Raw genomic sequence first — 27,836 nt, forward strand, 5'->3', positions numbered from 1 at the left:
CATACTATTCTTTGGAAGGAACCACTGCAATACTATGGAAACGGAAGACATTTCAGACCACTCCCAGGTAAACAAGATGCACTTTACACTGGTGTGTATACAGCTGGGCTTGCACCAAAGTGAGGACAGTGTCACTGAATAAATGTTTGTGGAGCTGCATGCACGCAGTCATTTGTATACAACATATTGAAGACTCCTTAAAAGAGGGGCAGCTTTCTGTGTTTGTATGCAGAATAACTCACAGATGATATAAAGGGAACTGAGAATTGATATTGCACATTAGTAAAGTTTGGGGAATTTCCTGGCTGTTTACAATATGAACAAAGTGTGAGAGTTTTAAAAACTGCCAGTTGCTTTTGTGTTATCTGAAATACAAGCGAAAGTGAGCTGCACTGCTGGAGCTCTGCTTGGTGAGAGCTCTCATCTTAAGACTTCCTAAAACACGCTCACTGAAAAACACACACACGCTTCCCCCCTCCCCTCCCTCCTCTGTAACCAACATATACACACACAGTGTTCTCAGACAGAGTGTGAGCCAGGATGACTGGAGGAGTTAGGACTGCATAGGCTGCAGTGTGAGGGGGAAAGAGTGTGTGTGTGTGCATATGGGTTTGCATGTGTCTGGGTGGATTCCCGCTGTACTGCTGCCCCATGTGTGACTGTGCTGACCGCGACAGCCATCCTGTTCACAGCGGAGACTTTCTCAGCATGCAGATGGTGTGAGCAGTCAGGGGAAAAGTTTATAGCAGCTCGTCTGATCCTCTGCTAACTCCATCCACTCTGCACGCACCGAGTTTGTTCAGGGGAGCAGCAGAAGGAGCTGGAGTACAACTTCAGCTCTTCTCACCCCGGGATCTCTGTTGCTGTTGATTGATTACCTGTCACAGGATTGGATACAAAAAGGTGTGTTCATCACCACCACCACACATCAGAGCTGAGGGATTCGACAAGGCTTTTAATTTGAAAGGTGAGTCTACTCTGAGTTTTATAGCGTGTTTATTGCCTCCGGGGTATTGTTGTATATTGGTGATTCTGTAGCAATGTCCCATTTTTCTTGACATCTGCAGGCAAATTGTCTGACTGACTGGTTCTATTTTACTGATTGACTCTATGAGGTATGTTATTTATATTTCAGTAGCTATCCCTGAGCTGAATAGATACAATTGCAGAAACACCCCTATGTTAAGCACAGCAGTTTGTGGTAGTTGCTGCTATGACATTTGGTGTTGTTGTTAAGAGTCTGTTTTTTTCTGATTTGTCTATGCATTTAGTCTTGCACACATGAACCAAAACCATAAGCAGAGGAGGTCAGCAAGTGCCTTCAGTTTACCGGAAATCATTATGGTACTTTTTTGAATATGCTTTTCCAACATCACTCAGAAAATTGTTCACCTTCTTTGGGATTTGATGTTAATTGCACATCTGTCTGACACCATGTACAAAATACAGTGCGTCCTGTAAAGTATAACCAAACTATTTCCAATGAAAGTAGGTAGTTCTAGCTTCAAAAGTGGCTCACAGATGCCAGCTGACCCAATACACCCATTTGCATATTGGCAACGTCATTGAGCCTCATTTGCATGAAGCTTAGTAGTTGTGTTGGTTGAAACGAGGGACAGTCTGCCTGCGCCAAGGCAAGAGGAGAGGGAGAGAACGACTTGGCAGAGGAGTCGTGGACTTCTATTACTCCGAGCAGCATGGGCAGGGGTCTGCAACCTTTTTGACCAAAAGAGCCAATTTGTTCCTTTTTCCCAAACATTTTTTGTCTGGAGCCGCAAAACATATTTCATAGATTGATAGCTTATAAAGTTGTATTTATTGTTATATCAGACAAAAACTACAGTTTTTTTGCATTTATTAGGCTATTTATTACATTATATAAAACTGTTAACCTCTAATAAGAAACAAAGAACTCCTATAAGCAGAATGAAAAATAATACACAGGCCTACTTTAAAATAAATTAAACACAGCACTTGGGGAGTCCTCTGCACATTTGAAGGAAAAAAATATAATTAAAATGGGCCCACTTTGAAATAAATAAAAGATCTGCCTCTTCCTTCAGACTTCCCTACAGAGCCCCTCCTCCAACACACACGAACGCGCACATGACCAATGAGGGCACGAGATAAGTTTGTGCACAGATGGAAGGCTGACAGGCAGGTAGGCCATCCAGTTATTTTAGCCGGGACGGTGTTGGTACCATATGTGTTCGGGGTGTCACTACCCGATCTGCAGCTCTGCCCGATCTGCAGTGCGCATGTGCGAGAGAGAGATGAGTTATTGTTATTACGACGTGACTTCACTATTATTTAACAACTCTTTTTATTGGGTTCTTTTATTTGGGGTTAAGTACATTGTCAGAATAAGTGAGACAGGGATTTAACTTCTGTTAGACAGCCATATGCCATACATTTTTGCACACATTCACAGTAAATATGTATTCAGTATGATAGCTGTCTAACAGAAGTTAAATTCATTTCTCACTTATTCTGACAATGTACTTAACCCCAAATAAAAGAACCCCATACAAAGAGTTGTTAAATAATAGTGAAGTCACGTTGTAATAACAATAACTCATCTCTCTCTCGTTTTATTTTTGAGCTTTGCTAAAAGCCACTGTGTCAAGTGTCCATCTTGGGTTGCCGTCTGGAGTTGTCCAATATGGCGGACCATCTCGCACATGCGCACTGCAGATCGGGCAGAGCTGCAGATCGGGTAGTGACACGGGGTACCATATGTGTTCGGGGTCCGTCTCTTACCAATGACGTCATGCATTGTGATTGGCTGTATGGTAATTTACCGGTAATTTCGATGTATATTTCCATAGAAAATGCTAACCGCTAGCCAGAGATGGGGTCGTTACTAAAAAAATGTAATATATTACATATTACATATTACTTTTTAAAAAAGTAATATATTACACTACTTCGTTACTCGCTACATAAAGTAACTCGTTACTTTACTCGTTACTTTACTCGCCGAGCACGTACGAACTGCGCATGCGTGAGTGGCAATAACTCTCCTTACCAGCAGGCGGCGGTAGTGTGTATTAGTCATTCAAAACAGGCAACAACCGGAAGACAGAGAAGAAGAACAGACTACGTGATATAAACAAACAACAAATAGCTGTGCGTTAGCTTCACCTTAGCATGTGTTCTTTGCAGGTGCTTGTTGAGGTTTAACGTGGTGTTTCCAGCAGTGGATAACAGCTTCTGGCCTGGACACAGTTTGCACCTCACCGTCACATTCCTGTCTATTCTTCGGACGAACTCAAAATAATGGGCATACCTCCACCCCTCGAAAGTTATCGCTGACTCAGCCATGTTTATGCAGCACTGCAGATGTGGACGCGCAAATCGCGCAGATTACGTACATATAAACCTGCGGCGGAAACCCCTCTCGTCTGTCAGTGTGATTATGACTGATTTTGAGTAAGTAACGAAGTAACGCGTGTCGGGGCAATGTTAGTAACTGTAGTATGATTACTGAATTATAAAAGTAGCGCGTTACACTACTCCGTTACTTTGTAAGGCGTTACACCCAACTTTGCCGCTAGCCACAAAGCTAGCATCGCAGCCACTGCTTCGTTTTCGGAGACTTTGCACACGTTCTTCACACGCTAGGAGTACTTCCACTAGCTTCGTCTTGGTCTGTAGATGTGATTTGATGTGTCGTGTGTCCCCCAAAAATAACAATCGACAGTGTAAACATAATTATGTAAATAACCCAATTTGTGTTCTGTGAAACGGAAAAGGATTTTACATTTTTTTTTTACTTTCGTTGCAGTGTCTTAAATGTAATTTAGGTCAACTTCCTGTTTGAAGTTGTTGCTATGGAAACAACATGACGGAGAAAAAAGTAATATCTTCTACATATAATAACGGACAAAGTAAAGAATTAAGTGTAGGCTATGTTTAAATGTTCGGAATTTGACCGTGTATGATGGTCCTCTTGTGTTGCCGTACAGCCAATGCTCCGTTTTCGGAGACTTTGCACATGTTTTTCACAAACATTTTCACACGCTAGGAGTATGGGAGTACTTCTATTCGCTTTGTCTTGATCTGTAGATGTGATTTGCCCCCGAGCACCCCTGGGTAAATTACCGTACAGCCAATCACAATGCGTGACGTCATTGGTAAGAGACAGACCCCGAACACATATGGTACCCCGAACCAAGCCCCCAGGAAGTGCGCCGGAGTCTGATGAGAATATTCGTGCTGGTCAAACGGCGGTACTACACTTCCTTTAGGTTGCTGGGCCCGGAAACACTTTTTCTCATTAACTTACATTGGAAAAGAGTGGTCTGTAACTCGTTGGATAATTTTTTTTAAACTAAATAAACTACCCAGTATGAATGTTTGTATAGCCCTTATTAAAAACATTCGGTCCTCAAGTTGTAAAAATTTGCTAATAACGTTATTCTGAGTTATTTCCCTCGGCATTATGAACGCGCATCTAACCCACGGGACCGCGCCGCCCGGCACGTTCATTACGTGTTCAGTACTACACGAGTTTCTCTTTACCCATGGATGCACAATAACAACGGACCATATCGCCTTACTGCCAGCCCACGGAGCTGTAATAATGGATATATTGCACATGTTTGCTGTAATTCATCATTTGTAAAATATTATACTACATGGGCTGTATGATGTAAATCTTGTACCGTAAATGTTGTATTAAATAAAGTTAATATTACCGACGTAGATTAACGTTCCTGTAGCTTCTTATTGCACTTGCAATTGTTTTAGTTACTTGTGGGCTACTTAACATGAATAATCACAGTTACTATCCTTTTACTCCATCACATTTCAAAAAGAAATAGGCTATTGTTATTTTAACTCCACCACAGTAATCCATCATCAGCTTTACTTTTTAGATAAAGTTTTAACTCACAATTGATCATAACAGGCTTCAACATTTGTATATATTACCAAGTGGTTTCATGTACAACCCACACAAGTATCATGCTAAATGAAGCTCTGTTGCTTGGATATCACTAGATCCTGATGTCAGCGTAATATAAAAGTACATAACGATTGATGTGTAACTTAGCATAATTTACTAGCTAGCCGCTAACTGCCGCCTCGTTAATATAAATCCAGTACCATGCTGTCATGAACGTGCGGTGCTGTTACGTATACGCAAATTCACGTGCTTAATGTGAACGAGCCTTTTGGGCGGCATGGTTAAAGTTGCGCATGCTCTGAGTGCACATACGGGTACTTCTCAGGCATGCCGGGTAATCTGTGACGTTTCGCTCTCTCAAAAGTTGGGCCATTTTGTCATCATGCGCTAATGAGCAACTCTCATAGGAATTAATGAGGCCCCGCCTCCCACGCTGTATCCAGTTCTTATTATACATCCATGCCCCGAACATATATGGTACCGACTGTCACTACCCGATCTGCAGCTCTGCCCGATCTGCAGTGCGCATGTGCGAGATGGTCCGCCATATTTGACAACTCCGGACGGCAACCCAAGTAGGACAATATTGACACAGTGGCTTTTGGCAAAGCTCAAAAGGAAAACCCGAGAGAGATGAGTTATTGTTATTACAACGTGACTTCACTATTATTTAACAACTCTTTTTATTGGGTTCTTTTATTTGGGGTTAAGTACATTGTCAGAATAAGTGAGAAATGAATTTAACTTCTGTTAGATATGCCATACATTTTTGCACACATTCACAGTAAATATGTATTCAGTATGATAGCTGTCTAACAGAAGTTAAATATCGTGCTATCGGGACGTTAAGAGCATTCCATAGAATATAACAAAAAGTGTTTTCTGAAATAAATTACATACCCCATTGAATTATTACTGAAGATCGTCAGCTGTCTTCCTCTCCCGTGTTGTTCCTCTATACGTAAAGGCTGCAGCACCTTTGACAACTTCTCTCTATATATCAAACATATCGGTAAACCAGCATTGTTTGCTGTGAAAACATATAACTCTGTCCACGCAGAATTAAATCCTGTGTTCCTCCGATACTTTTATTTTCTTTGATTTATCCATAGTTCGCTCATCGAGCCGGGGTCAGGTTATTCGCCTGCGAGAAAAGGCGCTAGCGCGGAACCGTAGCAGGATGTGACGCATAGTTTAGTTGACCTCATTAAAACAGTTTTGTTTTTTATTTATGTGTCACAGTATCACCTCAAAATACAAGATACGAAACATTTTCAACCATGCAAGAAATTATAAATAGTCCTACAAATACTTTTATTTTATTTCCTTCTTATTTTTGTCTAAGCTCAAGGGAGCCAGAGCAGAGGGCTTAAAGGGCCCCGGGTTGCCGACCCCTGAGCATGGGGGATGAATCACAATATTTTGAAATAATTTCTTACCCCTTTAAAACTAATTGAAAAAAAGTTGTGTATTGCCAGCCACTTTGACCTGATGTATGTCCTATTTGGTATCTGGACCCAAGTAATCCAACTGAGTCACCAGTAGTGTGAAGATATAGTGAAGAAGAAATGCACCTGAGGAAATAAGTTCACACCTTTCAGTTTAAATATAGATGCCTCACACCGATTCATTACTATAATCTGTATCTACTGTAAAGCATGCTTGCTTCATTGTAGTCCTGTAGCAGCATTCCTGAAACAATAATTTGCTCTAGGTAACCCATACAATAACTGCTGGAGAGCAGGGAAGCATCAATTTCCTTACCTTTTCAGGTAGTCATGTTATTAAAATGATTTGCACAGACTGTGTTGTTGCTGTGTTATACTAGTATTTTCTCAAAAGCTTGCTAATTCTGGTGCAGGACATACAGATGGATAGAGTGTTGCATATGCCATCTGAAACAACCGTCGGCTGGCAGAGCAGACACAACAACTAAATTATGTTTGGATTAATGTGTTTGTTGTGGTAGATGTAAGAGGATGTCACTGATTTCCAAATAACAGCACATCCATAATGAAAAAAGGAGGAGAAAAAAGGATGAGAAGGTATTTCAAATAAAAGGAAAGAAAGGATGAGAAGGAAATGACAAGGTTTGTAAGTGTTGATAAAATGCTTTATGTCAGGGAGGACATGAAAGACATCTCGTTTCCCCCACCTGATGTGTTAATAGAAAGGGACGATGTGAAAAGCAACAAGGCATGAGCTGAGGTAGAAGGAGAGGAGATATGATGACCCTCGCGCCAGGAATGTCTGCAGTGCACAGGCTGTGTCGCTGGAAAGCCCAGGGATCAGGTTCCCCGTGTCAGCTGCTGCAGCCGACTGTTCCCATCTCACTCTGTGATATCGGCTCATTGAGACAGAGGAGGGGACGTAAACAGGGAAGACTAAAACTGCAGCAAAACTGGAGTTGATATCAAATTATTTCAGGAATGGTTTGGGCTTTCTGGAAGATGAGAAGATTGATGAAAATGGTATCAATATAATACTTTATGCCAGAGTGAAGATGTCAAACTACAAACAACTTCTGATAGTTCGCCCAGAGAATCCATAGTGGTGACATTTATGAAGGTTAAGATGCAGAGTCAGCAAACTGCACTCGCAAACAATCTCTGGGGGAAATGACTATGATCACAGGTGTGATTTTCAATTTGCCCTCTAACTTTGGGAACGTATTTGTTACCTCCCCCAAGGAGGTTATATTTTCAGTTCTCTTCTGAAGGATTATAGGAAAACGACTTGCCTAATTTGCACAAAGTGTGGTGGAAGGTTGAATCTTAGGTCAAATGAAACACCTATTACATTTTGGTGTGGATCAGACACATTATTTTTTACTTTCATTAGCAATGCAAGGTAGGGCAGATCTTATGGTGCTATTCGAGTATCTTATTTCTCCCTCCATTCATATTGCTGTGTTACAAAGGATAGCCACATCAACAGTATCGTTCACTCAGTTCTAGCGCTGTGTCAAACACATGTAGAATGAGTCAGTGGTCAAACTGAAAGTCTTCACCCTCGTTTCTTTCATAAGGCTGCTGCTCTGTTTCCCAGACATACTGTGACACATGGCATGGAGGAAAATGGAGAGGGAGGGGTGGCAACGCTAGTGATGGGGTAGCGAGTGTATCATACCAAAAGGGCTGCAATGTAGACTATAAAAGGGGGCCACATATGGCGTGTGTAGACAAAATAGAAACTGACTCATCACATTGATTCATACAGGAAAGCCAGTGAGTTAACTTGGCTTTTCAGCAGCAAAAAGGAAATGTGTCTCCAAGAAACATATCGCCCACCCTAACCTCGCTACCTCTCATCCTGCTTTAATCCATCCTCTTTGTGACTCAGTCAATTGTGTGGGTAGAGACAGGACAACCCAATAATGAAGGATAGCTTCTCAGATCGTGACCTCACCCCTTCAGCTTTAAATCATTCATGAGAGACCTGCGTGTGTTGGATGAAGCATTGGATTACGTTTTTTTTTCTTTTCGAGGGTTTCGAGTTCTTCCATCTGTGACAGATCTGAAACCCTTCCTCTTTCACATCCTATGCAAAGATTAGCACACTTACAGCGCAGAGAGAAACCTACTCTCACCTCTGTAAACTTTTCAGCAGGAGTCTAACAGAAACAGACGGCTCTCGAGGTAGCAACTTTGGTAGCGGCGGGTTATATTTGTCTTTAACACATATGGGTCACGGAGGCCCTAATGTGTAGACTTGAAGGGGCAGTTGCTTAGGGATATTTAAAGGTTTCACAGCTCTAACTATGATCAGAAGTTAATGTTACCTCTGAAGCATGATTGTTGGTGTTTGCAGTTTATCATGCACAAATGAGATCCACCGTTTCTATTAAGTGTGCATGGACTTTGTCAAATCTATTGGCTTTTATCTGAATTAACCTTAGAGAGATGGCTGCTAAGGGAAGAAAGAGAGTTTGTCATAGCCAGGTGGATTCAATCAGTTGTCAAACATGCATATAGAAAACAGTTGGTACATCATGTGGCCACCAATCACATCCTACTGGCAACTTTCTGATAGTGTACTAGAGGAAAGAAAAACAGAAGACATACTGTACACCAGACATTGTCAACAAGACTTAATCAGAGTAGTTAAAGGATGTTGCTGTTTTGACCCTCCTTAGTGACTTTTCTGCTTAATGCACCAGTGACCTTTACATCATCCCAGGAAAGTTGGCATAAGCTTTACTGGCAAGAACTGAGGCAAATGTGGAGTACAGCAGCTGCTGAAAGTACAAAAACTGGAGACAGACATATGGTAATGGCACTGTCTGCCACATGTTAAAGGAGATTACAAAATTGGCTGCTATTCATCAGTGTATCATTAAGGTTTAAGTCAAGAGATTTTCGATCATGCGATCATTAATGACCTTAATTATAAAACATACTGTATATTACCTATTAGTTATATGTCTGGGAAAAGTAAATTATGTATATAAAATAAGTCCATGTCCAATTCTAATTTAGCAAAGTTAAGTCACGTTTTTGATAATTATACAAGTAAAAGAGGTGTGCATGGGCCTGTATAGCAAAACCCAGAAGTAATGATGAAAATAAAGATACAGAAACTTTATATACAATAAATGTTATGAGTATATTTAAGAGCCTAATTAAACCACACAATTACAGTGCAACAAAATTCAGCAAGCAGCATTAAAAAGTCAGGTAGGATTTCAACCAACTCTTGTAGCTAATGGTAGCCTAATTAGCTAGATAGCTAAAGCTAACATTTTAACCGACTAATCGCCTGAAATTGTTTCAAAGATTACTCAAAATGTGGTACATGTCTCTAAAACCATTGCACCATTTCGGCCTGTGATGCTTTATAGCAAGCACAGGATGGGAAAAGCAGCAGATACAAGTTTATTGAGTCCACATTTTCCTCAACAGAGTGCTCCCTTGCGGCTGTTTTGACCGGCCACTTCCTGTGGTGCTAGAAGATTTCCTGCCACTGTCCCTACCTGACACCAACACTTTTGACAGTATGTGCCACACTCTATAAAGTTTAAATTGTGGGAATTGAATACTCTTCTTTTTACAGCCTAAAACGTATGATTTAGGAAACGGTGTTGTATTTTACCCCCAAAAGAAATCTTTAATTCCCCAAAGGATGAGCCAGACTCAATATCCTTTCCTCCAAAGAAGCTCAATTCAAACAAAGCCATGTCAAACAGTAGTTCAGGCTCTCTGGCTTCAGCTATCTCATATGGGGAACAAACACACTGTGCAAGCAGTGCAAATGAGCAACCTCCCCATGCTGTGCGAAGAGTCCTGTATGGACAATAAGGTCTGCATAATTACATTTCAGCGATTTTACAATCTCATGAAGCTCCCTCTCTTGTTTAAACCTCTATATAGCCGTATTTCCTTTGCGCGTGGGTATAATGTTATTCATAATGTAGCCAACACATGGTGCTTCTGACATAATTTACACATGAGGAAAATAATAATTCCTGCTTGCATATAACCGCATTCTGTGTTATCCTAAACTGTATAATGCAACAGCACTTACAACTTTTTTTATTAGCATAGGTCTATCATCACAAGTATTACCTTACATCAAATGTTTGTATCCGACACAATTGTAAATGATTTATATGCAATTCAGAGCCATCTCGGCTGCCCTGAGAACAGCTTTCATCACTAAAGACACATCCAGTAGCTGTATTTTATGAATTTGTCGACAGATGCATATTTACAAACCAACAACTGGCATCCCTGATCCCGAGATGGCCTGGCTCAGCATCAATTGTATTGAAGGATAGAGACGGACAAAGAATACCAATACCTGTGCCAAAATAGAGACAAACACTAATGGCGTATTGAAAGATGTGTACCCTTCAAAGAAAAGGCAGTCCATTCATTTTTCCTTTTACTTGTGGAATGTATTCATTGTTATTCATCTGCCACAGGGCCATGCATGTATGGCATCCTGCTAAGAAATGACAGAGCGTGCCACAAAACCTTAGGGGGCTGATTCGTGACTATCTTTATGTTTTCTTTTCGAGTGGGTCTGGTATGTGCAAGTGTTTATGTGTGTGTTTGACTGTCTGTGCTGTATGCTGAGCTGCTGTTGTTTTTTTATAGTGAAGGTCAGGGTGTCCCTTCCCACTGACTTCGTATGGTGAAAGTTTTCAGGCGGACTGTGAGAAAATTCTGGGATATTGTTAAGCTCAAATCAAGACATAATCAAGTGAAGTGTTACTAGACAAGAGCAGATGGTAACGCAGAGCACTTGCTGCTTTAGAAATGAAACGCTTCATCATCCTGCCATACTCATTATTCTAGAGATCAATCACCATGTCATCACCAAACTTAAAAAGAATAATTGAATACAAGTTATACATCTCATTTTACTGCTTATTTTGGTGTTTGAGAGTCAAGGGGAAGATAACATTGTCACATGCAAAGATAGAATACGTTCACACAAACTGAGACACCTGCAGACACAGGGACACAGAAAGCACTTCAGGGAGGCTGGTTCAATCTGCTGAATGGATAAAAACATCCAGGTAGACTGATGTGTTCTTGCAAAGACTTTGCAGTTACATCATGGATGTGCTTAGAACCATACTGTATTTGGCATCATCTGTAGGTACACTGTGCTCACAAGTGTCAGCAAAATATATGGTTACATATAAAATACTTTTTTCCTTGCTGATGTTGGGTTGTTCATAAGCCTAAAGAAAGGTATTCAGTCTGCCAGCATTGGCCTGGTTAAGAACCCAGTGTTATTGTAGGTTTTTTCAAACATATGAGCAAGCTTTTGTGCAATACAACGTATACATAAGAACACTGTGTAGTTGTGTTGGCGTCTAAACTGTATACTAAGCAAAAAGTCAGAAGAGGAGTGAGTCAGTGAGAAAGTAATCATTTCCCTCTCAACAGCTTTTTCTAGCAGCAGTGACTGAGAATCTACTGCTATCTTCCAGTGCTCACGACGAAGCAGTTGTTTATTCAACCATATGGTTCATGAAATATAGGATCCATTACTTTATGTCCATTATTAACACATAATTCTGTTAAGATATGTCTGCTTAAACTCACAAACGGGTTTAAGAAAGATCAATTAAAATGTTACAATTCATAATCCCATTCCTACATACAGTAGGCCAACACTAACTTTTCTTCTTATCTTTTTCCATTTGCCTGTTGATTTATAGATGTAGTAATGGTTATGCCTTTTATATCTGTGTAGCAATTTATTACTTCGGGAATAGACCACAGTGTAATGCACATTTTAAACAGTGTTTCTACTCTATGCTATTAGTCACACATTGAGATACCCATAAGTAATTTACCATTTCCCACTGTAGCAGTGCAGGTCAGTCCCAGCAGTGCTGTTAACTAGGCTCTGTGCAGGAGGCATGAAGTTGTAAAGGGGCTGCGGCACCAGCCTGGCAACACAGCAGGTGATTCCATCAACAGATGGTGCATCAAGCCTAGACTGTGATTTATGCTGTGTGCGTACACTTACAGATTGTTTTAACTAAAAGTAACAAGTGTATCATAGGCAGCAGGGATACAGAGGTTATTCCTTCAAATATTAGTATTAACCGTTCCTACGAAATGAACATTTTCCCCATCTCAGGTAATAGCTTTCACCGCTGTTGAAATAAGGGGACTGACCACTTTTTTCTTCTCAGATCCAGCACAAAAGTAGATCAAATATGATGTATTGATGGACAAAGGCAATAGGTAGGATTTGGGCCCCATGTTGCAAAACAAGTGAAAAACTAGAGCAGAGAGTGTGTTTATACATGCTCATGCATACAGTGCATGCTTTCTGGGATTGTGTGCATGGTACCAGAGACATTTTTGAAAACAAAACAGCAGCCCTGCTGCACTTGTTCTGGTGCTGCCTGGAACGCTGCTGGGCTGCATCTGGTCCTCATCTGGACCTGTGGGCTGTTTGGACTTCCACCAAGGCAAGCGCTCAGCTAGGGCCATTGACAACATGGCATTGCTTAGAGCTGACAGCAGCAAACTTTACGCAAGTAGCACTGAATGATGAGGTTAAAACAATCTATTATGCGTATGGAAACAATAATGTGAAGGGTGGTGTCTATGAGCGCACTCAGGCCAGAGGGGCCTAGTTTTTCAAGCTTAACCTGCGACACACAGTACAATAACAGTGCTTTTGAGTCCATGCCTCAGCAACAACAACAAAACAATAAGGGCATTTTGCCTAAAATCTACTTTAGGCAACAAAACAAGGCTACTTGGCTAGGTTTAGGAAAATATCATAGTTTGGGTTGTGGCTCAGTGGATAGTGTGCTGGACTTCGAATCAGGGGATAGCAAGTTCGAGTCCCACTGCAGTCAGCAGGTCGTTGTGTCCCTGGGCAAGACACTTCACCCCAAATTGCTCCTGTGGGGATTGCCCACAGTACTGAATGTGTGTAAGTCGCTTTGAATAAAAGCGTCTAACAAATGACATGTAATGTAATGTAATTATAATAGACCCTAAAAGGCAGAGAGGCCGGAAAGCTTATTCCTCCAATGTGCTTAAAAAAAACTAGGTATGTATGAGGCCTGATACAAAAGGTTGGCTAACAAAACCAAGTGACGCCGTTTGTGTTACATCATACATGTACTGTACAGTCCATGCTTGCTTCTAATTAACAATCCCAACGAATCCCCGGAAAACGTCACTTACCTTTGTCCGGCCAGCTGCTGCACTTTGGTCCAGGCTGTGAGGGCGGTGTGCAGGTGTGTTCACTGGGTGGATATAAGTCCGTTTCTGTAACAGGAAAACAATGAAAGACGGACTTTTTTGGCTTGTTGCCTCAGTTAACCGGCAGTAATATGGACTGCGCCTCCTTCCTTGGTGAGCAAATTAGCCTAACGTGCCTTTATTTTTTAAACGCTGTGAAAGATTTTGGCTTCTCAACATATGAAAAGCACAGGTGCAGCTGATAGAGTTCACGTGAGCTCAATTAAGGCTAGCAACAGAGCCTGCGTGCACAATACGTGGTGTAATTAATGTTATTAGCATCACCTGTGTTTTTGTAGGCAAAGGTCTGCTGCAGGCCTGTATGCTGAGTGTATGTGTCAACACGTGTGTGACAGTATGTAGGGGCCTGGGTACTTAAAAGTGCAGAATGCCACAAATAACCTCAGTTTTGCAGGTGGGCCTCTTTGGTCATTAATCAAAGTGTTGAAAAACTTTTACTGTTAACCTGTTGATACTGCTAGTAGATACAACGTCAGAAAATAGCTATCAATACATCCTGTTGGGGACAGTTAATGTCAGTACAATGTCATGGCAATACCTCTAAAGGTTGTCCGGGCAACCGACAGATAGATATTGCCGTCCATACAGCCATGTCGCTTTAATGGGGAAAAATAAGATATTTGTCATGATCCATAATGTTTCTTAACCCAAACTGAACATAACCATACACGTACAATGCATCAGAGACCCCAGATCAGATTTCCTCCCTTGAATAATAAGGGCTTTGTCATAAGAAAAACTAAAAACCATTGAGGCTCAAGGAAACTGAGACAGAATGTTACACAGACGCAAGGGAGAGACTGGGGGCCAACATGTGTAGGTTGGTGACACAAGAAGCCGATAAAAAGGGATTAGAGGTTTGGCCTGTGCTCTTGTTATCTGGTTCATGAATTCCTCCTCCCACACTTCCCCTTCTGCTCTCATCTCCTTGCCCTCACTCAACACTCAACACTCAACACTCAACACTCTGTCTGCCTGGAGTTCTGTGTAACGTTCCCAATTGACACAGCAAATAAGCAACTCTTTAACAAAATACATTTTGAACCTCATGAGGTATTGAGCCACACAAATAGTTTAAGTGTTATTTGAAGAGGTTTTGAGGTGTCGCATTTTGTTAGAACTAAAACGACATTTGAAAAGCTTGTATAACCCACAGACTACCTAAAGAAAATATTTTTATTTTTGTCAGGCTGAGGTGATTATGATACCATTAATCTCCCCAATCATATGACATAGTACATTTGTCTTTTGATTAAAATCTTGAAGAATATTTTTGTTTTACTTTAGAAGGTTACTGCATTTTGAAAGAGAGCATTTATAAATTCTGCAGCATCTGTTCATAGTATGTTGCAGAATGTTCATCATTTGTTCACCCTTTGCCTGCTTGGAACTGCTACTGCAAATAACAATAAACCTTTTCTTTCCCTTTTTTCCAGATTAGAATTGCTGCAATGGACGAGCCGTGTGTGTCCCACAGCAGTCCCCAGCGCAGTGGAGGTCAGGCCGGCACAGAGGTCCAGCGGCAGGGACGACCCAGTGTCATCAGGTGTGGGTGGCTCAGGAAGCAGGGAGGATTTGTCAAGACTTGGCACAGTCGCTGGTTTGTTCTGCGAGGGGACCAGCTCCACTATTACAAAGACGAGGAGGAGACCAAGGCCCTGGTAAGGCTGTGAACAAACTGAAAGACTACACACAACTGATTTTGAAATAATATCATCAAAATGGACTGCTGTCTCTCTTAGTAACAACAACATATTAGATGCCAAGTATTTAATCATGCTGGAACTTGTGTTAACACAATAGGTATTCAAATTAATCCATTGTGCATTATCAAATACCAGAACTAAGAAAATGGAATTACACAAAACAGTCATTGAGTTTGGTCTACTCTACAACTACAGTTGTAAGCTAAATCAACAAACAATTATAATCTCTCTAAGCTGATCAAGCTGGCAAATTGAATTGATTCCAGCAGTCAACTCACTTATTGTCTTAGAAAATATGATGAACTTTTAGACATTGTGTATGAACAGCTGATCATATCACAGGTTCATGCTGCAGGTGGAAATATTCGGTAATTATTTGGTTAACATACACTACCCTTATACTACTATTCAGTGACGTGCGGTGAGGCACTGACTCTTTCAGTTTCAGATTTACAAATATTATATTTTGACCTTAATCGAAATATTCGGTTATTTTCAAAAGCTTTTTTAGTCTGATGCTTCAATTCATTTTAAACAGACCGTTCAACAAAAGGATAGGCCTACCCACAATTTAAATATTGGATTGTTCTTTCTTAGTAAGATGCCATTTGCATTACAATTGTGGTCTTACCTTGACTTGAAGATGAAGTCCATGCTATCCTTCTGGACAACAATCTCTATTACTTTTTTGTAAAAGTCCTCCTTATCTTCCTCTAGTTTCAAAAGTCTAGTTTGTTGTTCGCATCTACCGTCCTTGCGTAGAATAACAGTAGCAACAAGAACCTGTGGGCTCACGTGCGCCCCCTTCAGTGCGGCAGAGGTTATGGCTGCCTCTCCTGGTGCTTTTTTCATTGCCGTTGTATGATGAGACCAGCGAGCCTAAATATCATATACGTGAAATAAGTTATTTAGAGACTATGGATGGCGAGGATAAATGTAATAAAGGGATCTACAAACATTACATTGGTGACATACAGTGAGATGGTGCAGGCATGCGCTTAGGGCCCGCTTTCCAGCCAGTTTCTGTGGGGTGACGCATTCTGAGGTGAGGCAGAGCTCATCTGTGCCTCACCTTACCCCACAGTAACTGGCTTGAGCGCGCTCACAAAATAAGTGCCCGCGCTAAATTAGTGCCCGCGCTCCAGCCAGTTACGAGAGGCAGAGCTCGTCCCTGTCTCACTTCTCATCGCTACCCGTAGTTGTAGCGGAGCTCGGCAAATTTGCTGATTTTGACTATAAAAAGCGATTGGAATCATACATAAATCACATTTACAAAACAGATCAGTGGAGACATTTTATTATTATTACTATTTAGTTTTTCTTTAGTTGTTTTTCCGTTACATTGGAGGAGTATGACAGGTGAGGCTCTGCCTCCCCTGCCTCCCCTGACTGCACGTCGCTGCTACTATTAAAGTAAATCAAAGAGTTCTCCAATTTGTGACAAACCCATCTACCCAGACTTATCAAAGAGGCGTATCACAAAACAATGGAAATGCACATTGTAAATAGTAAACCAATAACTCAAAATCTACGTAACGTATATTTCCTGTATTTAATAAAAATAAGATGAACCAGGATATATTAAAAACCTGTTTAGCATGTAAATGATGTATAAGTATGTCACCAAAGTTCTCAGGTAGCTTGATATGGTAAACAATCTTTTATACGTTTTTTTGTATCTTATCTTCACAGAAATTATTTGGTAGTGTTAAAAAAATACCTCCCAAAAAACTGTCTCGTTCACCTGGAAAGTTTAGATGTTGAAATTGTACATGTCAACACTGCATGAGTCAGGTTAATTGATTTGGAAAAACGTTAAGCACGCTAGCTCATTGGCACACCAAGACACATGAGGGAATGAGTCACATCTGGACACACAGCTCTTTGTCCATTATAAATGTGTTTTTAATTTGAATTAGTTTAACATGTATTAAGTCAGGAAGTCCCATAATTAGGCAACAATTATTACAACCATTGATACCGAAGGACATTTCAAGACATCAGATTGAAAAATGTAACACCTGAAACAAAATACGTTGAAAGATAGAATCTGAAATGTCTTCACGCTACAAGATAATCTGTGTGAGCCATCAATCAAAACTCAGCCTGAGACTGTAGATCCCATTACAGATAGTCGGGGCTCCCGCATGTGCTTTATAGCGAGTAAAATAATCCTCCACTATGTCTTCAGCCAATGTCACCCCATCCTATTACAGAGTCTGTACACCATGGATCAATGAGATCAAAACGCAGAGAGAAACATGTATTTTTAAGGTTAAAATAAAGGGGATTGTTTTAGGACAAATATAGCTCAAAACGAAATAATGTGTGTTTCATATTTATTTTGTCAAGCGAGATACATAATAGACATTTAAGGTCCTGAAAAACGTATGTAAAACTTGTAATATGATATAAAAACATTGTATTGCAGTAGTAACGGCCAAAATTAGTTAGGCTTCAGTACTGCAAATAATGCTACTCTTTGTAGTTTTTTTTAATAAGGCTCCTGCTGGTTTTAAGATGACTCTACGTGATGCATGTTGTATAAAGGATCACATTAAATGAATCTAGAAACACATGCATTTAGTCAGAATAATATAAATTACCATATTTCTGAAACAATGGACACATGGGGGTCTACGGAGCAGATGCTATCACACATAACCACGTCCGACTGTAATTCACATACCCTCGTTTGTTTTGAATGTTTGACTGTATGTCAAAGTAAACTGTTGAGAGCCAATACACAAAGCTACCCTCAAAGAAGAAGAGACAAGGAGTGATGCAGACAATAAGGCCGTCTCTAACGTTACTGTAGCCGGGCAGCCGCTCACACTGAGCATGTGCCGACTGAACAAAGAGGCAGACAGACTTTTGATTCTCATTAGAAAAGACAAACCATAGACATGTGAAAAAGAATCATTTCACAAGGATTATTTTATTCACTGGTGATATTGAACTCACAACTAAGAGATTCAAATCAGTTTCATTGATTTGTGTGGCTGCTATTATAGAGCTGTTCAGTGATCAGTTTGCTGGAATTGAGTGTGAAGAGACAATTGAATAAAGATGACTAGTGATGTTCAAGGAGTAGTTCAACATTTTGGGAAACAATGAAGGCTTATTCACTTTTGCACACAGTGATGAATACAACTTTCATATTTCTCCATTCAAAATAAAGCTCCAGCCAGGAGATGATTATTTTATTCTTGGCTAAGGGCTGACAGCTGATAGACATGAGTCAGTGAGCAGATTTGCAGATCTCTGTTTTTATTAATCGGTGATTTACATTTAACTGCTCAGCTATTTCATGTTGTGTGTCAACCTTTTGCAATTCAACTGGCCAGCTGTTTCACACCAGAGGCTTTGTTCTTTGTTCGCAAAAAACCCCCACAAAAGACCACAAAAACATTTATTTCCACCCAAACAATTTCCACAGGAGAATTTAGCACAATTGAAATCTTCAATCTGCTCCTCTACCCACACAACGTCGTCTGGCTGATTTCCCAGTGAGCTCAGCTCAGCTCAGCCGAAGCCGAGCCACACCAGCAGCAGACCTGAAGGTGGGCCGCTGGCCAGATACAGAGAGGAGATACCGTTTACTGCTATTTCTGGGATGCTCTGGTTCTTAAGCTGTCTACAGTGTTGCCTTAGTTATTTTGCCTGGGAAAATCCTGTGGGAATGATGATCAGCTCTTCATTATAATTTAAATTCACTGACAGGAAATAACCTTTGAATTATTCTCGCCATCTCTATTTATCCATTCAGCTACTCCATGTCTTTTCTTGCCTACTTCTGAAACAAAGCCAACATACATTTCAGACACCTAGAACTGCTACTTTTGGCACAGAATGGGAGATTTCAATAAAACTAGGTCAGGCAGAGTGTTCAATGCCCTTAAATCTTTGTGACCTCCAAAGCAGAACAGCATGGCACAAAACAACCTCCTAACAAGACACAGCAACAGAATACAAGATAACTAGTCTGGAGTTTCCAACGTCCTGAAAAAAGGACACATGTAGGGAAAAGTGGTGGGAGAGATGAAGTTGTTCCTTTTGCGTCTAATACTGACATTCAAGATCAGAAGACCAAGATACATCCCCTAATTTAACTTAAATCTCCCTGTCCTGAACTACATAAAGAAGCGGTGTGAAGACATATTTAGATCAGCTATTAATTAAATCTCTCACGTGCTGTGAAGTCTCCATTTGTTATCTGTCACATTAGACTAATTGCTGCTTCCTCAGTGGGAGAAGGAACATCTGCCCCTCACTGTTGCCTAGGGAAACAGACGCCAACATAACATAGACTGATTAGACACGAACAGTCACATATTTAAACACAAAGGCCACATTTTCCTGAAGCAACCTCTTCTGGCAACACTTTAAATTGGTTCCTTTTTACCCTGTCCACAATTTCTTTTTTTTGGGCCATAGCTGACATACATTGGTCCGATTCTAAATTGATGCAGGTGTCTTTACACAATAAAGCAGAAAGTTGTAATCAAGTTAATATTTCAATGATAAGTGAGTTATACTTCGACCAACATGCAAATGTCTAAGTCCAATCTCTGTTCAGCTATTTTTTTGTTGATTCCCAACTCCTGAGGGAATTATCTGGATATTTAGCTGATAAATGCTCCACTAGGTATTTACAAGATGTGTTTGTCTGCTGGCTGGAGCAGTTGTTTTTGTATTGCTTTTGTGTTGAAAACTGTTTCCTGCAGCTCCTGTAAACAATCTTTAAGAGTGGTTAAAAGAAAACTGTTATGTTGCTGAAAGAAGCTTTCAACTTTTATAGAGCTGAGAAGTTGTAAGCTCTAGGTGTCACTACTAGAAACATATTTTACATAATGCATTGTTGTTTAATGATTCGATAAACAAATATTGAATATATTTGCTTTAATTTTAAGCGATTGGGAAATGCTTACTTTAATTGTTTTGTAATGGCCTCTCCAGACATAAGGATCCAATTAATCTGATTTTAGGTGGTAGTATTTGTCTTCTTTCGTGCATTTATACTGCTTAGTAAATATAATGTAATGAACTGGCACAAAAGGAGAATTACAAGTGCCTTGAGGAATTCTGATATTTCTAGATAACAAATAGCGCATATTATTATTGTCAAAACAGGGACCATGTTGTGTCCCGTACAGTTGTGCCAAACCTCTCTGAGCAACTGGTGGAATCTGAAGAATGGGAGTCAGATAGAGGTGAAGGGTCACTGAAAAGCATGCGCAGGGTACGGCACGTGTGGGCTCAGTGTCAACATGCCATCTGCCTGCCCTTACTCGCCCATGGAGATGTATGCACGCACAAGCATGCATGTACTCGCTCACATTCTCTCACACACACACACATGCACTCAGATTTCATCTGGCCGAGCCATTAACAAAGACAGAATTCATTCAGCGGGTGAAATGGTATGATTATTGTAATTTAAACCACTTAGCATCGTAACTACGTATATTCCAGTGAAGTATACGAGGTACCATCATGAATGAATGAGACAGTTGTGAATGAATACATTGGACTAATTTAATTGTATTATAATATATTTAGAAATGCAGGGCTTATTAAAGTTTGATTATGATATTACGTTAGCCGATTAATATTTATAGCACAAAGGCGACGTGTGTGAATCCAAACAACATGATCTAAAGAAAAGTAGTTTAATGAGACATTTTATTAAATCAATAATGCAACAGTGCAATAACGCACTGATAACACTTTGTTCTCGAGCTTTAGCCGTAAACTGTTTGACCTTGGCATTTAATGGGAGTAAATAAAATGCCATTGCAGCTCTGTAATTATTCATTCTGCAAGACTGTGTTGCGAAACATTAACACTGTACCATTTGTCTGAGCCTCGCTTCTGCAGTTACTCTGTAGCCACTTTGGAAATTGCCAAAGGATGGTACAACTTGTGACTTTAACAGTACCATGTAACTGTAGCAGAATGTATATTTGTATGTGTACTTGTAAATTGTGAAGGTAGCAATGAGATCACATCCAGGCGTGATCTGACTTGAATGTCAGAGGAATGTGGACAATAATGTGGACACTATCCAAACACCCTCTTGTTTACGTCACTAAACGTACAACTGACATCATCTTCTGGTTACAAATCGAAACACAGATGTCACATTTAGGTGTTACATTGAGTCTGGGTCACAACTCATACTTAAAGCCAAATAAGGCATCTTCTCATACATTATTACTCTGGATAGACAATAATATTTAGGCAGAGTCCTTTTCTGCAGCAGGCTTACAGTAGTACATTAAAGATGGGATAACATCTAAGACAGTGCTGGCTGTCAGTATTCCTAGTATGCACACTAAACACGGAGACTATTCCCTGACATTCCCTGTATGGGGAATAAACGTGGAATAAGCTCTGTATTGATTGACAGAAAAGTCAATTAACCCTCACTAGACAGTTTTCTCAAACGTTCTCTGTACCCAATACCTTTGGTGGTAGCCTACTTACACTTTAGGTATGTGCAGGTGCAGGGGAGCATCTTACCTCACAAGAAGTGAGTGTGCAGCTGGTGCAGGAGCGGTCTCAAAGCACATCAAAATTCTAAACACAAAAGGGGCTTCAGTTTGTATCCCCGGGCAAAAGACCATGTCCGTTACATGTACAAGCCCCTGTATTATCAAACAGCATATACTTGTATTGGGTTGGTTAATGTCTGTAGTTTTGGGATGATTTAACTTCCACTTACTACTGTATAATAAGTATTTTTTTTTAAATATTAAAGGTGGGGTAGGTAAGTTTCAGAAACCGGCTCGAGTGCACTAAAATGTGAAAGTACACAGCCGAAAAGAATCCGCCCCTTCCTTCAGACTTACAGAGCACCTCCTCCAACACACATGAACGCGCACATGACGTCAGCAGACTGGTGAAAGTGGCCGCCTGTTGCTGGCGAGTCATTGAAGTACTGCTGCAATGCACGCCCAATGACTGCACGCCCAATGAGGGCACGAGATACATTTGTGCGTGCACGAGATGGAAGGCTGACAGACAGGGCGGCAATCCAATCCGTTTAGCCGGGCCGGCTAAACGGATTGGTTGTACTTTTTACAGTATTACGGCTTCCACAGATGACATTTTTTAATGGATTTTTTGTCAAAGCACTTCAGATATTCATTGCTATCGGGATGTTAAGAGCATTCCATGGAATATAACAAAAAGTGTATTTCGAGCCGGTTTCTGAAACTTACCTACCCCACCTTTAATGGATTAAAAGGACCTGATTCAGCACCTTTTAGATAATTGTTTTGGCTTTGTCACCCTCAATTGGCTTTGTCACCCTCAATTGGCTTTGTCACCCTCAATTGTTTTTGTAGCAAATGTGAACAAGCTTAGAGAGACATTTTTCAGGTACTATTATGAAAACTATCCTTCTTATTCTGTGTGGCAGGTCGCTGCTCAGTCAGTCCCAAGTCAGCAACATAAGTGACCTGTCAGACAAAAATGTGTATCAGAAGTATCAGTTCACGCCATATAATCCATTCCACTGTGTCCCCTTATACGCCCCGGAGGGAGAGCTGAGAGCAGAATCCAGTTTCAGAAACACAAAAGTTATCTGTTATAGTTCTGTAGTCTGTCTTTATTTCAGTTTGCTGTGAATAACCTGAACTATAAATCAAAGCTGTGCATGAGGTTAGTATAGCATGTCTTAGTAAGGTACTATACATCATTATCTTTAGAGAAAGCTTAATCGGATAGCAGGAAGGAAAGAGCTTAAATTACCAATAAGGGGACATCAAGCACATGTGAAAGATGATCATACAAACACACACTCTATGTATATACCTAAAATGAATGCAAACATGCTGGATGACAAACAAATGTGTGATATCGCTGTTGAAAAGTCCAGTAAGCAATGACTGACCGTGTGTGTAATATAGACACTGGTATGGCAGTACTGTAGAATATCCACTGAAAGACTTTGGTCAATGACAAGGCATCTCAAAAAGTAATGGTCACATTGAAATCCCTGTAGGTATTCAGTTTCTCCTGAGGAAAAATACAGATAAAACTCAAATCAACCCACAAAATATATCATACTATGGCAGGCAGCCTCATCCTACTATCCACCTTATTTCAAACTGTCAATCAGCATTTCCTTTGGTTCAGCTGGACTAAATGTCATCATATTATCACTTCAGAAGATATTCTGTACATCAAGGCTTTATTCTAGGCTACTTTTTCTTTCCTGGTAGTCAGTGATATTTAAGTCCTGGGGGTGTTTATCATCTAAGACCCCAGGCAGTCTGCTTTGAGATGTCAAACAAACAGCATGAGACACGACTTCAGTGGAAGTAAAGCTAATGAACAGTAATGTGGTTTCTCTCCGTTCGACTGCAAGTGCAGCTGTGCTCTAGTTTTAGAGGTGGGACTCTACGGTAACAGAGGGTCCAGCTGAACTAGCTGCAAACTAATTTAACTGGAAAATAGATGTGCAGGAACTTTGCAAGGCTAAGCAATGGTGCCTCCTGCAGCTGTGCTCCACTTTTAAAGGTGTAGATATTCTGAAACTTGGAGTTCAGCTGAAAGAGCCATGAAACAAAATCATAGGAAACATTTGAAACTTAGATTTTTAAACAGGACCATGTACATACAGTATGTCTATAGAATTACACAGTACTTTACATACATACACTTGCTACTGAATTGTCATTAATTGTTACCTTATGTCTATTAAAAAATGTTTGATAACTTTACCACAACTTGAAAATGTTTTAGTACAACTCAATACTGTTCACCATCAGTATGATGTAGTATTATACAGTGTGAAACAATATGCCTTACAATGACATAGCACTTTGTATCTGCACATGTTTTGTTTAATATTGACCTTAAATGCATACATTCAGACATTAATAAGGTTACACAAAGAAAATCCTTACATAGATTTAATAAGGTTAAATAACATTTATTACATACTGTAGATTTAATAAGTTGAATATAGATATCGCTTATATATATATTTAATAAGGTTAAATAAAGACATTAAGAGACGTTCTGCACTGCAGAGGAATCTTTATGACAGATAAGCAGTGCATCATTAGAGGACATTTTTAATGCTTGTCCTTACATTTACAGTATTCTATATGACATCAGTTTCATTTCATGTTTTGGCTTGAAGCCTGTTAACATTTGAGTCCGACTCCATGTGTCCCACTAGGTCATATAGCATCATTTTTTTTTTTTAAAGTACATTTTTGACCTTCTTCTCTTGAGGTTTGACTTTTTTAAAGAGGACTGTTTATCCTTTAATGTATTTCATTTTATTTTTGACAAGATTTCACAGTAATTGCTTTGGCAGCAACAATAGCAGCAGTGACGGGACACTGTGCGTTTTCCAGCTGCTCGCACATAAATCGCTGTACTGTCTTGTTGTTTTATTCTGTCTTAGGGATCTTGTCGTTTTTTGATGGATTTGCTTTGTGAGTCAGACCATGCTTTTCTTTATTGTCTGCCTATAGCTCCCAGCTTTTTTTGCACATTATTTGTTAGAATGTTGTATTTGGTGCCAGAAATTGTGTGTTTTTCATAAATTCTGCCTGCATTAAAGCCTAAGTATGATCATTAATCTATTTCACATTAGAAAAACACATAGAAACGAATGTGCATTACAGTACCTGTTCATTCTTCTTTGGTCACTGTTTTAAAGAAAAATCCTTGCTGCCTCTCACTGATTTTAGCAAACATTTCACATACTTGTCTTGTCTAAAAGATACATCCTTGTTTTGTCATTTTCCCATTTTTTTCCAATTCCCCTCTCTCTAATTTTAGTCTATTAAGTATCCTCTCCTCTTGGTTTATCATTTCTAATATCCCACATCAATCACGCACAGTTAATCCACCAGATAAATAAAGATTAATGTAGAAATGCTTACTTTTTTCCACCCTGCGTTTGACAGGCATATTAATATTTCAGTGAGTGTTATGAAGGCGCAGCTTTGGGTTCACTGGGTATTGTACTCTTTTGAACAGAGCTACCTGTTTTATAACTGTGAAATAATGATGACATTTATTGGATTGATGGACTCAGTGGAGCGATAAGGGCAAAACTACCGTTTGTAAATCTTTGCCACATGGATAGACAGGTCTTTAGGGCAAAAGTACAGACTTGACTATTGAAAAGAATAAACACAGACAGACTTATGCACTTACACGCTTTCAGAAACATATAGAGAATGTCTCCAGGTCTCCCAGGGAGTTTGACTTCCTGTCTGCAAGGTCACTGAGGCTGGAGAGCAGTCATTATTGGAAAAAAAGGACCTCTGAACAACTTGCCAAGGTTTAATGAGCACTTAAATGACCTGTTGCACCAATAACTTCTGCTTAATTGACTTCAGTGTGAGCATTTGTCTGTTTGAAGCCTGGAATCAATTTCTGCTCCACAATATATTGATCTGTATTTCATTTTCGTGCCACATGTCCTTTTTCCTTCACCATCAAACCAAATCATTATTATTCAACAAACTAATATTATCTCTGAACCAGAACAGAATATGGTGGCATAATTATTTTTATCCGTAAATTGTCTAGAATCTTTATTTTCATTAACACCAGGTCACATGACTACTTGCTGATATGTGAAGGCTCAAAAACAAGTAACTCATCGTGTAGAGCTACTTATCTACAATTGTAGTGGTTTGGTTCATACTCACTGTCCTGATAGTATCAGTTTCTGGTGCAGCTGTTTTCAGCGGAAAAATAAATAAAAACCTACTGTTTAATAGCCTCTCAGCACAAAGTTAGCCGTTCTCTGTCGGCTGGATGAGAAAGCCCTACCTTCTTTAAAGGGCAGAGGACACCATTTATTTCCATTGACTCATCAGAACATATAAAGATATAAACAGTGGATTCCATATGTCATGGTGTACAAGCTGCTACTGAGTATTCCTATTATTTTATTGGAAAAGCCAATCTGACCTAGTGGTAATTAATCAAATGTCTAAGGCTGCAGTAACAATGAGGCACACCATTCCATTCACCCTTTAACTGTCAATAAACTCCAAACAAACGTGAAAGTTCACAGGGGTAAAATGTCTTGTTTATGACCAAAATGGACGTCACATTTGGATTTAATAGCTGCAGTGGTCAAAAAACTGGAAGTGCTTGAATCACAATACAATCAGTATTATGGTATTTGCTTGCAGTCTGAGAAAACACACTGAATTTGATTTAATTTGGACCTGAGCTTCCTGCTGTCGCTTCCCTCAAACAGATTCCTCTGAGCCTCTTCTGTCCCATATGTGTGTGCAGAGCTTTTTAGTTGAGAACAAAAGATAAGTGGGCTTATGTCATTACACTGTTTCCAAAAAATGACCTCATCCTTGTTAACGACTATTAAAATGGCAGAGAAAACCCCAAAATAAGTTGGGTTCCCTTGCCATGTTGGGTTGGGCCAGGCTACTCTTTGCTTTGTAAATATTACGCTGTCTGTGGTGGGGTTTGTCTGCAGCAAACAACAGGCCACCAGGGAGGATGTCAGTATGGAAAGTGTGGCTGTGGCTTAGAAACAGAGGGGAGGGAATATCAGTGGTTTTGTGGCTTCGGAATATGGAGCAACTACACAGGTCCTTTTCTTCTTTCTAATAATATACACAACCCATAAGGCATACATGTTTTAATCTATCTCACCCACACACGAACCATTGAAGTCATCTCTTGTTTCCTTGGATCCAGTACAATGTGCATGACAAAAAGATCTGTGTTCGAAGAAAAAAAAAAGAAGTTCTTAGAGAAGTTTTTAATCCCATGACACTGAAGCTGAGCAGATTCCCTTGCGGACAACCACATCAAACACTCATTCCTCCAATCGTGAGCATGTCTGTCCCATCTTTATAACCCTTTTAAAGAGCTTCATCTGGGCCTCAGGTAGGGTTTCCACGTCCTGGTTGTCACAGTTATGGCTCATTAAAGAGCTCTCTCTCTGCAGGAAGGAAACGGACTCCCCTCAGATCCTGTTAATGTGTTTGGCTCCTTAATACTGTTGCTGTCACCAATGCACATCTTGTCTGCGTTAACCAGATGAAGGGCACTCTAATGACTGTCAGATGCTGCATTGTGGCACGGATGTAACAATGTTCATCAAGTAAAGAGTCACTGTTTGAATGCATAATGGGTCAACCTGCAGCTGGTTGTGTTGTAATCCTTGTTTATAGTTTCTCATTGTATCTGTGAAGAATAATTAACTGCATAATAGTTACTCCCTAGTTTAAGTAACTTCTTTGTTGTACCGATAGAATTACCACATGGAGGTACTTGTGATTTACCGGGCAGTTACTAAATTGCTAAGCGTGTGGTGTACGTAGTTAAAATATATGTAATTCTTAAGGGTTGCATCTAATGATTTGTTGAATTATATAGCAATTCAACATTACTTTTAACTTATAGACTGACCGTTTTGCCGATACAATGTTATAAAATATAAAAATTACACACTATTTT

The 27,836-nt window shown here is 40.0% G+C and overlaps 1 protein-coding gene across 1 annotated transcript in view; it reads left to right on the forward strand.

Annotated features, from left to right (window-relative positions):
• Window positions 1-521: 521 nt before the first annotated feature.
• arhgap24 (Rho GTPase activating protein 24) overlaps window positions 522-27,836 on the forward strand; it is a 72,065-nt gene continuing 44,750 nt past the window's right edge. Inside the window, exons 1-2 of the mRNA XM_034224148.1 lie at window positions 522-967; window positions 15,093-15,317. Coding sequence (XP_034080039.1) covers window positions 15,108-15,317 — 210 coding nt within the window. The 5' untranslated portion in view covers window positions 522-967; window positions 15,093-15,107. The remainder of the gene's footprint in view (window positions 968-15,092; window positions 15,318-27,836) is intronic.

This window comes from Gymnodraco acuticeps, unplaced genomic scaffold (genome assembly GCF_902827175.1).
Source record: "Gymnodraco acuticeps unplaced genomic scaffold, fGymAcu1.1, whole genome shotgun sequence".
NCBI lineage: Eukaryota > Metazoa > Chordata > Actinopteri > Perciformes > Bathydraconidae > Gymnodraco > Gymnodraco acuticeps.